General features: G+C 39.6%; 1 protein-coding gene across 1 annotated transcript in view; it reads left to right on the forward strand.

Annotated features, from left to right (window-relative positions):
- Positions 1–300: 300 nt before the first annotated feature.
- Positions 301–14,770, forward strand: part of dhx36 (DEAH (Asp-Glu-Ala-His) box polypeptide 36) — an 83,681-nt gene continuing 69,211 nt past the window's right edge. The window contains exons 1-7 of the mRNA XM_022679985.2: positions 301–1,012; positions 1,870–2,009; positions 3,464–3,686; positions 3,807–3,845; positions 4,707–4,877; positions 6,702–6,781; positions 13,231–13,305. Coding sequence (XP_022535706.2) covers positions 710–1,012; positions 1,870–2,009; positions 3,464–3,686; positions 3,807–3,845; positions 4,707–4,877; positions 6,702–6,781; positions 13,231–13,305 — 1,031 coding nt within the window. The 5' untranslated portion in view covers positions 301–709. The remainder of the gene's footprint in view (positions 1,013–1,869; positions 2,010–3,463; positions 3,687–3,806; positions 3,846–4,706; positions 4,878–6,701; positions 6,782–13,230; positions 13,306–14,770) is intronic.

The raw sequence follows: 14,770 nt of genomic DNA on the forward strand, positions 1-14,770 counted from the left end.
TGTGACCCTCCATTTTCCTCCTCAATGAGTTTTCTTTATTTTCAGTTACATTTTAGTTTCTTACTTTTTGCCTGTACTGTATATATATGTATATATCTGTTTTCATTAAATATATATCAGCGTTCATTATAGAAATATATATCAGCTTTCATTATATATTTCCTGTTTGGCTTGCCAAATTTATAATATATATTTGTCATTTATATGACTGTAATGCTTATTTATTCACTAGTTTGACTCGCTGCCCAAAGTCTCGCATGACATATGATTGCGTCATAAGCCGGCGCCCGAGAGCCGTGGAAACACGTGACGTTGCATTGCTGCGACCGGTTGGCTTGGTGAAGCGGCTGTGAGGAGCGGAGTTTAGCGGCTTTACTGAGCGATATTTACAATATTACTGATTTAGAAAAGGGCAGACTTGGGTCCTGTCGGGTTTAGGAGAGATGGAGGAATTCGCTGGGGGGTTTATATGAGCGGAGAGATCAGCACAAGCCTTTAAATACCATGTAAAACCCTTACAGAGCGCTCCTTCATTCCTGAGCCGCGAGATAACCTAACTAACTGTTAGCTACTGTCAGGTAATAATAATAACAGCAGCGGCCGGCAGCCTGGACTCCCGGTTCACTCTACAGCCGAGCGTTAATGACTCACTCACCGGCACAGAATAGCTTTATTCCGCTACTGGACTAGACTCTCCACCGCCTTAGACATGAGCTACTACAGCGGAGGAGGAGGAGGAAGAGGGAGAGGTAGAGGAAGAGGAGGAAGAAGAGGAGGAGGGTGGAGGGGAGATGATGGAGACTCGCGATGGGAGCGCGGGGGAAACCGGGGCAGCTCGAGCTGGGAGGACCGGGAGGAAGGACACAGCCGAGAGGGAGGAGGAGGAGGAGGAGGAGGAGGAAGAGGAGGAGGGGGTCGAGGAAAGCACCCGGCTCACCTGAAGGGCAGGGAGATAGGACTGTGGTATGCCAAATGGGGAGGAATCAAGAGAAGCGAGGCAGAAAGAAAATCGGTGAGCAGTTATTAATATTATTATTAATATATACAGAGCCCGTCAACAGTTTGGACTCACTTCTTCTCATTCAGTGTTTTTTTACTGTGTACATTTAACATATAATTAAAGCTTTACAGAAACTCAAAACATGTTAAACAAACCAGAATGTTTTATACTTTAGACTCTTTTAATTAGCCACATCATGATCTGAATACTCTTGGTATTTTAATCTCAGTGTCTTCATGAGGGAGAGTCACCTGGAATAGTTTCCTCTGTGTCTTGAAGTAGTTTCTGGAGGTTCTGAACAATAGTTGCTGCTTTTCTTTCATGCTGTGAAGTTCCAGCTCATCCCAAATCACCTTAAATCACCATTTCAGTTCATCAGGTTTAAATCAGGGGATTTTTGGAGCATGGCCACCCTCCTGCTACTACTTCTACAACTCAAATAAATCAGCTACATTTATTGCCATATAAGTTGCTTTCATTATTCATACCCTCACTATTGTTATATTAACACACCTGAGCAGACGAATAGACTTATTTGGTGGAACAGTGCCATTGTTTTTCAAGAAATTATAAGTGTTTAAACCAGAGGAGACCCTTATGAATTCGGATTCCTTCCATGGTCACGGTTAGAAACTAACATAGCTAAATGCACTCATTACAAGCAGTGTCCCCATACATTGGTCCATATACTGTATTTTGGATCATTATTGTGAGGTTTGACTGCATTCAGCCTAATGCACATCCACTTGCTATGGAATTTTATCACAACCCGTCCAGCTGGCTCTAGGCTTTTGGTGTCAGGTCTTTGATATTTGGCCCCTCAACCAATATCACTGCTAGCTGACAGGTCTTTTTGTTCATTTTTTCAGAGGGCTGTAGTTCAGATGGATGAGTCCAGGGAGCAGCACATCACAAAGCTGCTGAATTCAGTTCAGAGAGGACCTCCTCAAGAAGCCCACCCCTCTAATTCTCAGTTTCAGCAAGTGAAGGAGGAGCCCAGTGGCCACAGGTAAACTTCTGATCAGCTTTCTGTCTTCAAATAACAGCTAGGGCCTGTAACTGGTTAACAAAATTTTAAAACCCTTATGGACTTTTTAGATGTCTGCATGAATTTGGTCTAAAACTTTTTGATCAAAGAATGTTTACAGATTTTTAAGTCCTGATGTAGACTAGGAGAACCAGATCAAACAAATTAGGTAAAATATATTAGATTTGTATTTGTATTTATTGAGGAAGATGATCCAATATTAAATATATTTGTGTGGAAAAGGTATGTGAACCTTTGCTTTCAGTATCTGGTGTGACCTACTTGTGCAGGAGCTAAATATTACCATTAACAGTTGTTAGCCCATTCCTTGGTCCAAAATTACTTTCGCTTTGGGATGCGTGTGGGTTTGTTACCATGAACTGCTGCTTTAGCTCCTTCCACAACATTTTTACTGGATTTTTCAGGATTGTGATTTGGCCATTCCAAAACATTATACTTTTATTCTTTAACACCTTTATTTGATAGTGTGGCTTGTGTGCTTGGGGTCTTTGTCTTGCTGCATGACCTATGTTCTTTTGAGATTCAGCTCATAGACAGATGTGCTGATATTGTCCTAGAATTAAATGAATTTCTGATGTAATTCAGAATTCATTGTTCTATTGATGATGGGAATCTGTCCTGGCCAAGAGGCTACAAAAACAGGCCCATAAGGAGAATTTAAGCCACTCTGCTGAGTTGCAGCTTTACACAGGAGTGTCAGCGAAGTTTCTCCAGCACTAAGGCTAGGTGCAGCAGCATTAGCATTAGCTGCTAAGCACAGCGCTAGCTCTTTTACTGTTCAGAGGAGAGTATGTCGGACTGTAGTCTGCGTATTTATAGTGTTAAAACAAGCTAACAACCGCTAACTGATGGCGCTCTGGGTTATGGGAACACTCGGGGTTTCTCAATGTAGCGCTGTCTGGTGACTCTTGTTTACGTTAAGTGCTGCTGTGAACAGCGGCAAGCTCTGATGTTTACCGGGGTAAAATACTGAAAATCTAAGCTTCTCTAAATAAACGGAAGCAGTTTACTCAACCAAATAACAACCAATAAACAGTTTTCAGGAGATAAATTTGTGTAGATTAACATCCAGCGCTCGTTTAACTTTGAAACTTTTTTTTTTTTTTTTTAAGAATGACAGTTTTGTTTAGGTTCCCCAAGCGGTGAGACCAGCGGAATTAGAAGGGAAACATAATGACAGCTTTGTTTCTTTATATTGTCGCTCAAAATGCACCTTATGTATAAAAATAGACCAGAAAATAAACGTTCATTGATTGCATTTTATAATCTGGTAGACCCTACGACAGGAAATTAGCTTTAGAATCTTCTTCTTTCACTTCTCTTCTTCACTCCCTGTGAGGCTTTATGCCTGTTCATTTCATCTCTCTGTTCATAATTGTGATAATAATGGCTCTGGCTATCTCTTTGTCCTGCAGTTACTTTGATGGGGATGATCCTCCAGAACAGCAGGAGCAGCAGACCTTCAAAGTGCCAAAAATTGAGCCAAAGGAGGAGGTGAGGATGCGTGTGAAAGAGGAACCAGGAGCCAAAGATCTAGAATACTTATTTCAAGATGTTGTCCGGAAGCCCACGCTGGACGCTGAGCTGCAGAGTGATTTGGAGAATAAAAGAGAGAATTCTAAATACCTGGATATGCTGGTGAGAGAAGGACTAATTATTATTACTTTTATTATCATATTGTTAGTTTTTTTTTAGCTCGTGAGGAATGTTGGTGGTGTATTTGCTTGATATCAGCATTTGTTGTGTTGTGTGTTCCAGAAATTCAGAGAGAAGCTGCCCTCGAACAGCATGAGAGAGGTACAGTGCACAACTTTCAACAGCTTTTCAGCTCGTGACCTCTTAATCATGATCATTTTACACTGCAATAAATGGTTAGATTAGATTCTTTTAAAACACAGTTTGGCTGACAAAGGAAAACAAAATATGTCCAAATATTTGTGGACACGTCTTGAATGAATGAATTCATGCATGTCTTTAGCTACTTTAAATAAGAAAATGGTGTGAAATGGACTTGGGATGTAGTGAAACATGAAAGCAAGTACAAACATTTGTTGAATAGCCCACCTCCATTCACTCCCAGCAATCTGAAATACAACGCTTGATGCTCCCAACAGCCTTATAATTCTAGTGATATAGGCTCTCCAAACCATCACTGATTGTAGAAACTTCACACTAGACCTCAAGCAGTTTGGACTGTGCGTCTCTCCACTCTTCCTCCAGACTCTGCTCCCTTGCTTTCCAAAAAAATGTAAAATTTACTGATGATCAGTGATGGTTTGGAGAGACATGTCATCTGCTGGTGATCCACTGTGTTTTGTCAAGTCTGAAGTCAGTGCAGTTTTATTTTCCCACAAAATCTTACAGCACTTCATGCTTCCCTCTGCTGACAACTTTTATGAAGATGCAGATTTGGCACACTGCCCACACTGCCAAAAGTACCAATTGGTCTTATATAGTATTCAAATTTTCTGAGACACTGATTTTTGGGTTTTCACTGTAAGCCATAATCATTAAAAATAAGAGAAAAATAAATAAAGTAACTTTTCAATTATATTCAATTTTTTTGAAATGCACTAGTAAGCCAGGGTATTACTATATAGTAAAGATTCAGTACACCACTATGCACTAACACTTACTATCTATCTCGTGTGACTGCAGGAGCTGGTAGAGCTGATAGAGGCGAACCGTGTGGTCGTGGTCAGTGGTGAAACTGGCTGTGGCAAAACCACGCAGGTCACACAGTTTATCCTAGACGACTACATTCAGCGCGGAGTGGGCTCCCTATGCAGGGTGGTCTGCACCCAGCCGAGACGCATCAGTGCCATATCTGTGAGTGTGGTTGGCCAGCCCAAATATTTTTTTGTTTAATTTTGTTTTAATAGCCTTGTTAAGATGCCCTTATATGTGCAAAATGTTAGTGAATTTTAATGGACATCACAAATACTGCAACACTTAGTCAACATAATCGACAATGACGACTATTAAAATGTGTCTACAATGAAATTTCATTGTGGACGCATCATTTAGGTGTGATGGAGCTGACTACACCCCGTAGGATGTAAACACACCAGATAAGGGACAAGACAACACCCATACTCCCTGTACATCAGCTCCTTATACATTTAAGCATGTTCTCAGAGTATAAATGACACTTATAGTACCTTCTGTTGTCTTTGAAGCGATAGAGAGACAAAGCAGACAGCAAGTTATCGTCAGCTGCAGCCAGGGTTGCCAGATCCAGTAAAAATAAATAAATAAATAAATATTCTGCTAAAAGTCTAAAACCCACCCTTTAGAAGTTTAAACTAGCCCAGTATCTAATGTTGACAAAGACATTCACAACACAGCACATTTTTGTTTTAAACAATTAGCAATTACGGCTTTTTTGTGGCCATGATAATTATAAAAATAGAAACAAAAATTGCACTCCTTGTACTTAGATTTTTTTTTACCTGCGACTATAAAACAAGCCCAGTTTGCCGGGAAAACTGCTGATCTGGCAACACTGGTTACAGAGGCAATTTAAGAGCGCATTAAAAGAACAAAAAGGAAATATTAATACTAAAAGAAGTAAATACTAATAAATAAATGAATTTGATTAACAAAAATCCTCACAATAGAAGAGATTTGATAGCATTTTAGATCAAAACACTGACAGATTCAAAGTAAAATTTACAAAATTAATAATGACATCTCAATTTAAGACATTTAAGTAGATTTTTTTTAAATGGTAACATCCTGCATGTGTGAATGTCTCCTATAATATGTTTTTTAATTTTGTTAGAGGTGTCAATCGATTGATGTATTTAATTTGATTAATCACAATAAAATTCTGTGATTAACTGCAATTAATCGCATTTGTTTTTCTTCAGAAGTAAATTATTATAGTGAATATTTAAATGTAAATAAAAGAATGAATGTAAGAAATGTAAAATGCAATTATATTTATATTAGTGGTGCCAATTAAAATACTAGTATATACTTGTATGTTTGAGGGGAGATAAAATCAACGTAGTGTGCTGAAATAAAAAAAATGCATGATAAATTGGACTGTAAAATTGGTTGTGAGGATTTCTGAATTCGAACTTATCAGAGATGAGAAGAAGGGCGGTGCAGAAGTGCGGGTCTCTTTGAGTGCGTTGGGCGGGGAAGATTATGGTGGAAGTAGGAGTCAAACTTTGTGTCTTAATTTACTTGCGTTAAAAAAATTGTAACACATTACTAATTACAAATTAAAAGCGTGCTTTAACGCTTTAATGTTGACGGCCCAAATTTTTTTATATAACTTTCAAAATCCTGCAAAGTTTAGTGGTCAAGATGCAGTAAAACATGCACTGGATCAGGAGACTCACCAATAGGAAACGCAAATAAAGGGCATAATAAACATAATTGTGGCTAATCGAAAAAATAATCGGCAGATTAGTTGACTACTAAAATAGTCATTAGTTGCAGCCTTAATATACACTATGGGTGGGTTTTTAGACAGTCTTAGACTCTCTTTTCCTTTTAATGGGAAATCTCCATTCAAAACACTGTGTAGTCCAAGACTTGGAGTCCCTTCACGCCTATAATGAACAGCAGAAAGCCTGTCTGTGATTTTGAATGAAAGTGCAAAGTATTAAAGTGTGTGTGTGTGTAATTGTGTGTGTGTAGGTGGCGGAGAGGGTCGCAGCAGAGAGGGCGGAGGCTGTCGGAGAGGGGAAGTCCTGTGGGTATCAGATTCGTCTGCAGAGGTGAGTGTACGGGCGTGACTCAGGGGTCAGTTATCACCAGAGCATCGCTGGTTTAAATTCCCCTCTGTGACACTGAGAGCTGCCCACAGTGTCCAATTATCCTGTAAAGTGTGGACCTGTACTGTGAGCTTGAGTCTTCAGGGAGACACTGCACTGCAGGGTGACCAGTAAAACACTGTTCTGGACAGCAGCAGGTACAGACTGCAGTTTCTCATCCAGACAGAAAGAAAGGAGAAAAGAGAGAGAGAGAAGCTGCACATTAACTGTTTTTTTTTATTTTTATTTTGCCGTTTTATTCTCAAGCTGACAACATTTTGTGAAGTCTAGATTATATTTGATTTAATAATTTCAGTTTATCAGTGAGATTTTTCTCATCCATCACGCACCAAGGAGTTTATTGTTGGCAAGATGTGATGTCAGTAAGCTGTGAAGTCACAGCAAATGAAAAATGTTCCTTTTAAAATACTGAAATGTTGCTGTTCAGAGGCGAGTATATCAGAGTGTAGTCTACACAGGGTACAGTCCAATATACTCTGTTCTGAACAGTGAATGAGCTAGTGCTAAGTGTAGTTAGTGGCTAATGCTAATGCTAATACTGCTCCTGCAGTGCTATCCTAGGTTAGCAGCAGGCTACAGGCCAATAATACTCACCTCTGAACAGTGAAAGAGCTAACACTAAGCGTGGTTAGCGGTTAATGCTAATGCTTATACTGCTCCAGCATTGCTATCCTAGGTTAGCCCCAGGCTTAAGGACACTAAATACTCCCCACTGAACAGCGAAAGTGCTAGTGCTAAGCGTAGTTAGTGGCCGATGCTAATACTGCTCCAGCAGAGCTAGCCAGGTTTAGCCCCAGGCTACCGGCCACTAATGCTCACCTCTGAACGACGAAAAAGCTAGCGCCAAGCGTGGTTAGTGGCTAATGCTAATGCTCCTTCAGCAGTGCTAGCCAGGGTTAGCCCCAGGCTACAGGCCACTAATACTTACCTCTGAACGGCGAAAGATCTAGCGCTAAGCACGGTTAGTGGCTAATGCTAATGCTGCTCCAGCAGTGCTAGCCAGGGTTAGCCCCAGGCTACAGGTCACTAATACTCACCTCTGAACAAGGAAATACCTTGCGCCAAGCTCGATTAGCGGCTAATGCTAATGCTCCTTCAGCAGTGCTAGCCAGGCTTAGTTCCAGGCTACAGGCAGATAATACTCACCTCTGAACGGACAAAGAGCTAGCGCTAAGCGTGACTTCGCTGCTCCTGATACATGAGGTGCACCGGAATTACAAGGTGCACTGATGGTTTTTGGGAAAATTAATGAATTTTAAATGCAATCCTCATACTGCAAAAAAAAACGATATTCATAGTAATAATATTAATGGAAAAATTCATGTTTGATGTAATATTTGCATAGGATTGCATACTATTTCATTCTTTCCTCTAAGGGCATGACTCTCTCTCTTGCACTCTCTCACGTTCTCTCTTCATTTACAGTCTCTCAGTAATTGCAGACATGCTTTAATTACTAGTTGGAGCTCAGGCTTTTAGTGCGAACCATCTGCTTCTTGACAGCCTCTCCAGGGACGGTATCCTTCAACTCTGGGCACAGCAGCTAATCTCCCCTCTCTGGGGCTGAAGCGCAGTGTGTGTTTGGGGTTTTGGAGCCAGAGGAGCCAGAGGCGTGGAGTAACTAATAGAGGAAGAGTCTGTATTAAAATGATGCTTTGACCACTAATTAAATCCCAACAGCAACAATTCAGCCTAAATTTGTGGTTGTTGAGCTTCAAGATTGCTTAAAGGAGACATATTATGCAAAACTCCAAACTTTTTTTTTGTTTGCTTTTGTATTTTCTACCTGGGTCTCAACTGGCCCTATAAAAACTCCAAGCATGAAAAATATATTCATCCATTTTCTGTGAATCATGAAAATGTTTAGTGTCAGGAATCATTTGCTTCTATGAGATGTTTCTATGGCTTCCTTGTTGTGAAATCACAGTAAGGAACCATGCATAGAACTAGCCTGGCACCACCCTTTAACCATCAACCCCCACCAGAGCCAGACCCATTAGATCAGTTGATAAAACGCCATCGTTCGTTTTGGTTGAGAACCTCAGAGACAGTACACAGCAGGATTATCCAGCAGACTTTGTCTGAGGGAGAAATCTGTACCTACCAAATCAGCAGATTTGCCACAGACAAGTTTTTCACATATTGAATTTTGTGTTTCTAGCGCAGTTATGCATAAACTAGCTTGTTTATGTTTTGCCATTTAGTACAAGCTAACACAAACGTGCAATAAACGCTTAGCATAAACATGATGTGACCAGCAACAGTTTATATGCATAAAAGTGACAGAGCCCTTAAACAGCTCATTCTTAAAGAGACAGAAACTGGCTGGTGAGATCTTATGTGAGTGATTTTGTGCAAAGCCCATAGATCTATTCTAACTTGTGTAAAAAGAGGTATAATATGTCTTGTTTGATTTTTTTTAGGACAACCGTCTAAAGGCCTTAGCAGATGATACTCTCCAGGCTTCGAAAAATTAAATGATCTCGTAGTTTTTTGTGCATTTTTTTGAAAATGGTCATAAAACATTGAAACTACACATTAAACTATGGTAATATATGGTCTAGCATCATTTTTAACAAGGAAAATACTCAAATTTCTCTGTTTGGAGCGTGCCTCGGAAAAATCTCTGTTTGAGGGTCATATAGCCCAAACACTTAACCCTACCCCTCCAGCCTAACAAGAATTGAGACACCCTAGCCCTAATCATAAACACACAAACAGAGGGGTAGGGCTAAGTGGTAGGGCCAAGGGGTAAAATGGGATTGGTCCTTTATGCACTTACCTTACCTGGTAATGTTATGTGATGGCAGTTTTAGCTACAGATGTAGTAAAGTAACAATAACGTGAGTAAAATAACAACAACGTATCGTACCATGCTATACTGTTATTGTGAATCACAACACAGCTTTGTTGGAGCATATCATTGACATCATAATTGCAGTAAATACTTCCAAGTATCTGAAGATCCTGACAATGAATGTCTTTAAATTCGTTGTACGAAATAAAACGTTTTTTATTTGGTGAATGTATAAAAATAGACCCAATCAGGCAAAGCCCGGGAGCAAAGTGGGTTTAAGAGTGATGAGGGCAGCTGAAAGAGTGAGCGAGTGAGAGAGAGACCAAGAGACAAATAAAGAGGGATGAGATGAGAGGACAAGATGGGTCAAGCACGCTGACCGTTTCAGACCCTTTTAACATTACTGCTCAGGTCACACGCACTAGACCTCTCTGAAGAGTGACTCAAGAGCTGCTGAGACACAGAGAGAGAGAGAGAAGGAAAGAAAGAGACAGGAGAGAGGGATGAGGGGGAGCAAGGAGGAAGATGGGAAGAGGTGAGAGCGAGAGAGAGAGAGTGTGAAGATGAGGGAGATGGTGACACAGCTGGAAAGTGCTTAACCCTTTCTCTCTTTCTCTCTCTCTCTCTCTCTCTCTCTCTCTCTGTCTTTCTCTCATTCTCCCATTAGCTGTAAAATCTGCAGTGCCAGTATATTTAACATATTTTGCATTTTTATTTATTTATTTTTTTAAACATAAACAGACAATAGAGGTTGATTTCACAGATAGGAATTAAGCCTCGACTTCTGTAGTCCAAAACTAGGCTTAATCTCAGTTTTCATGGGAAAACTTCCACTTGCAGTTCAAATAATTAAAAGTCTTAAATTAGGCTTTACAGAATTTTCACACCAGCACTATTTGTTCACACCCTTGGTTCAGTTTGTTTGTTATGAAAATGTGATATGATCCAACTCTTTTATACTGTATTTTTCACACTATAAGGCACACATGATTAAGGTGCATTTTATTCGATATTAGTAACTAGTAGGAAGAACATGGGTGTCGCTAAGTTTTCGTTCTAATTCAGGTGCCTAAGTTAACTAAGCAAAACTCAAATTCTTAAAAAACAAACAAAAAAAAAACATTTCATATGAGTTGGACAAATCACACAAGTGCTGTATGTAAATCTCCACAGATTTTTCTCCTGAAATCGGTTTATTTGGGTGAATAAAATACTTTGTTTATTTACAGTAAGCTTAGATTTCCAGATTTCCACTAAAGCTGTAGCATTAGCAGTAAACTGCTTGCGGTTAGCGGCTAATGCCATACAACAGAGCTACACTAAGGAACCCTGAGTGTTCTGGTAAGCCAGAGAGATATTAGCTTCAGGTTCGTCCCACATAGCTTGTATTAACATGGTAAACGTGCAGACTACAGTCTGATCTACTCGCCTCTGTATGGCCAAAGGGCTAGCGCTTAGCGTGACTAGCAGCTAAGACTAATACTGCTCCAGCAGTGCTAGCCAGGGTTAGCAGCAGGGTACAGGGCGATAATATACACCTCTGGATGGCCAAAGAGCTTGTGCTTAGCGCGGTTAGCTGCTAATGCTAATACTTCTCCAGCAGTGCTATCTGAGGTTAGCAGCAGGCTACAGGCTGATAATACTTACCCCTGGACAGACAGAGAGCTAGTGATTAGCAGCTGATGCTAATACTGCTGGAGAGTTAAACTGAAACTCCTGTATAACTCTGTACTTCAGCGGAGTGGCTTTACTGCTCTTTCCATCCTGACTGATAAAATTCATTTAAAAGGCGCACTGACGATTTTTGGGAAAATTAAAGCATTTTAAGTGCGCCTTAAAGTGCGAAAAATACGGTATACTCCTCAGGTTTGAGATAAACTGAGGTTTAGGTGCAGTTTAACTAATTTATTACTCGGATATTTACTACAGCTATGAACAAACTCTGTATCTGCTGCTGCTCCATCCTAAGCTGTTTTCACGCTAAACGTGGACATCCCATTGAAAACACTGTGTTTGAAAGCACAGCATCACAATCCCAATCTTAGGCAAAAAGCAGCTTTTGAGTTGAGTTTTCAGCAAGGACGTAAAAGGACTCAAGCAGAGATTAGTGGGCCTGAGATGAAATTGTTTAGCTGTGTTTCAGAGTCGTAGTTTGGCAGAAATTTCCAGAATTATAAAATTTAAATCAGTGAGGTTTTTCCCTAGGTTTGATACTGCTGGAGCTCAGCTGCAGATGTTTGGTTTTTAATTGTTATTATTTTTTATACTGTATTTATGTTTATGATTACATCTTGAATGGTTCTAAGTAGGGGTGGGCGATATGGCTCTAAAATAATATCACTATTTCAGGGTATTTTTGCGATGACGATATACTTGGCGATATAGGAAAACAGAAAAATAATTAATTAATTTCAGGAATATAGTATAATAGTATAACAGTATAATCATAATGTGGCAAAATAAATAATATAGCATAAAATAATATAATGCAGCAAAAAATATTGCAGAATATTTAGTGCATGCATATAAACGGCAAACTAAAACAATTATACAATAAATACACTTAAAGCTTCACAGTAAATAATAGACTACTTTTAAGACAGAACAGCTCTATTATCACGATATGGATTTTTAATATCATGATATTTCTGTGTCACGATATATTGTATACGATATAATATTGCCCACCCCTAGTTCTAAGTAGGGTTGTAACAAAGCAATATTGTACGATGCATTGCTATGAAAAAATTAGACTATGTACATCATGGGAACATACAATTAATGAAATGTGAGGTCGCACCAAAAGGGTTGCAATCCTGCTGGTGCAAGCCGAAGATCCAAGAGGCATGAAAGCAAAGGGCGGAGGATATGTCTGTCAATTTTTGACTGAAGTCAATCACACAAGCTTTTTTCCCACTATGCTTGTGTGCTCACTGTGGTTGCTGCACATGTTTTGGCTCTCCAGGATTTGACTCTCACGGGCCAAGAGAGAGACGACAGATATCCTCCACTCAGTGCTCACAAAACCAAAAAGGAACGACAGATATCTAATAATGTAGTGGGGAGAAAAGTAAGATATTTGAATGCAGCCAAATTTAAGTAAAAAGTCACCAAAAAACTCTATAGATTGCCAAAATAAACAAGTGATTAATTGAGAAGTAAAACAGCACAGTAGTTTGTTTACACTGAGACACTTACAGAGAACATTTAAACAAGGTGAATTTTTCATTATTTATACACTTAAGAAATTAAAAAGTGATAAAGTCTGCTCATTTTGGTCATTTAAAATTAGTTACAAATATTGTTGGAAAATCAAATCGTGAATCCAGAATCGTGAACAGAGTGCATCGTTACACCCTTAGTTCTAAGTATTTTAAACTTTCCCAGTTCTGTAGGTATATATTTTTTGTGCTTTATTGTGTACCCTTATGAACACTTATCAAATGTATTTCTCTTTCCAGCACAGATTGACCATCTTCTAGCTTACAGTGTTTTTTCTGTGATAATGAATGAAGATTGTAATTAAATCTTGCATATATATTTTTTTTCACGTCACATCCTCGGGCTTCCCCCTCCTGTTGGCTCTGCTATCCAGCCGGTTACCACGGAAACAAGGCTCGGTGTTGTATTGTACGACTGGAATTATTCTTCAGTGGCTGCGCTCTGATCCGTGAGTGTTTTTCCTTCTCTCACACCACACACACACACACTCTCTCTCTCTGTCTCTCTCTCTCTCTCTCTCTCTCTTTCTCATTCAGCTCAATTAAATCTAATGTTCGCTTTATTGACTGCTTCCAAACAATGTTGCCAAAGCAATTGATACTCAGGTGATAATTGCGATCAGAATAATGCCGGTGGTTAATAACAGTATTGAAAATAATAAGTGGTGTTTGTACCATGCAAACAGTTTATTTTCAAAGTTTTGTTCACATTAACAAACACGCCAACAGAGATACACCAACACAACATTTTAAATTATTATTTTTTTTTTTAAACTACTGCTCGAGATCGGGGGCGAGTTCAGTGACTGTGAGCTTGGCTGTGTTTTTATATGGTCCAGTGGGGCTGTCTTCAGTTGGACTGCATTTTGGTTCTGTGATTCCAGTATTATTTTTATACATTTTGTTACTTGCAGAAATAACAGGAAAATACTGGTTGATGTCGTGATTTCTTTTTTTTATATATTTTTTTATTTTGTCTTTTAAATCTCACTTTTCTCCCCATTTAAGCTGTGCTGATTATTAGCCACCTCCTTTTATCAAACTATTACTGATGCAGCATCGCAGAGTAGCCAGCACTCGGAGGAAAACGCAGCGACTCAGCATCAGCAAACCAACTCCTGTGCTGACCAACATCACTTTGGGAATCTTTTTTCAATCACAATTGTTCTCTCTCGTAATTCAGCTGCTGATGGCAAGCAGCATGACGGGGATTTGAACCCACTGAACCCCTCTTAACATTCACGACACTGGGTCAAATATGCAAAACCTTAATGACCACCCAGCAACCGCTTAGCAACACCATAGTAACCAGCCACGAATCAGTACTGCAATCACACCCGCAGTTTCTGCAGTAACTGCAATCTAGTATTTACATAGTGTTGTGCAGGGGTCGACAGTTAGGTTTGTCTGCAGGCCAGATATTTTCCAAACCATTAAGTGGCGGGCCACAAAAAAAAATTGTTTTGGAAAATTAAGTGTAATGGGATGGAGTTCTACAGACTAGTAGCACTCCAGCCCGGAGGGTTATTGAACCCAACTGCAGAACAGTTGATCTCAAAGCTGGTAAACCCATAAATAAATAAACACACCACTACTCACGTGGGATTGAACCCGAGTCAGCAGGGTCGCGGTTCAATACACTAACGCTGCCCCGGCTAGTGAATTGAGACACGGCCGGGAAAAAACGCCCTTTTAAGGAGATGGGAAGCCCAAGAACTTGCGAAGAAACAAGAACAGTCGTAAAATAAAGTCATGCGAGAGAGAGACAGGGGAGGAATGTAAACAAAAGCTCACCAGAGAAGCATTTTTTTATTATTTTAATTAATTTTTTTTATTTATATCTTTCATTATAGTTCAAACTGCTTTTCACTTGGCACACTGGGGTTTGTTATCCCACCCCACCGTGAGTGTTCT

Source organism: Astyanax mexicanus, chromosome 9 (assembly GCF_023375975.1).
Source record: "Astyanax mexicanus isolate ESR-SI-001 chromosome 9, AstMex3_surface, whole genome shotgun sequence".
Classification (NCBI taxonomy): Eukaryota; Metazoa; Chordata; class Actinopteri; order Characiformes; family Acestrorhamphidae; genus Astyanax; species Astyanax mexicanus.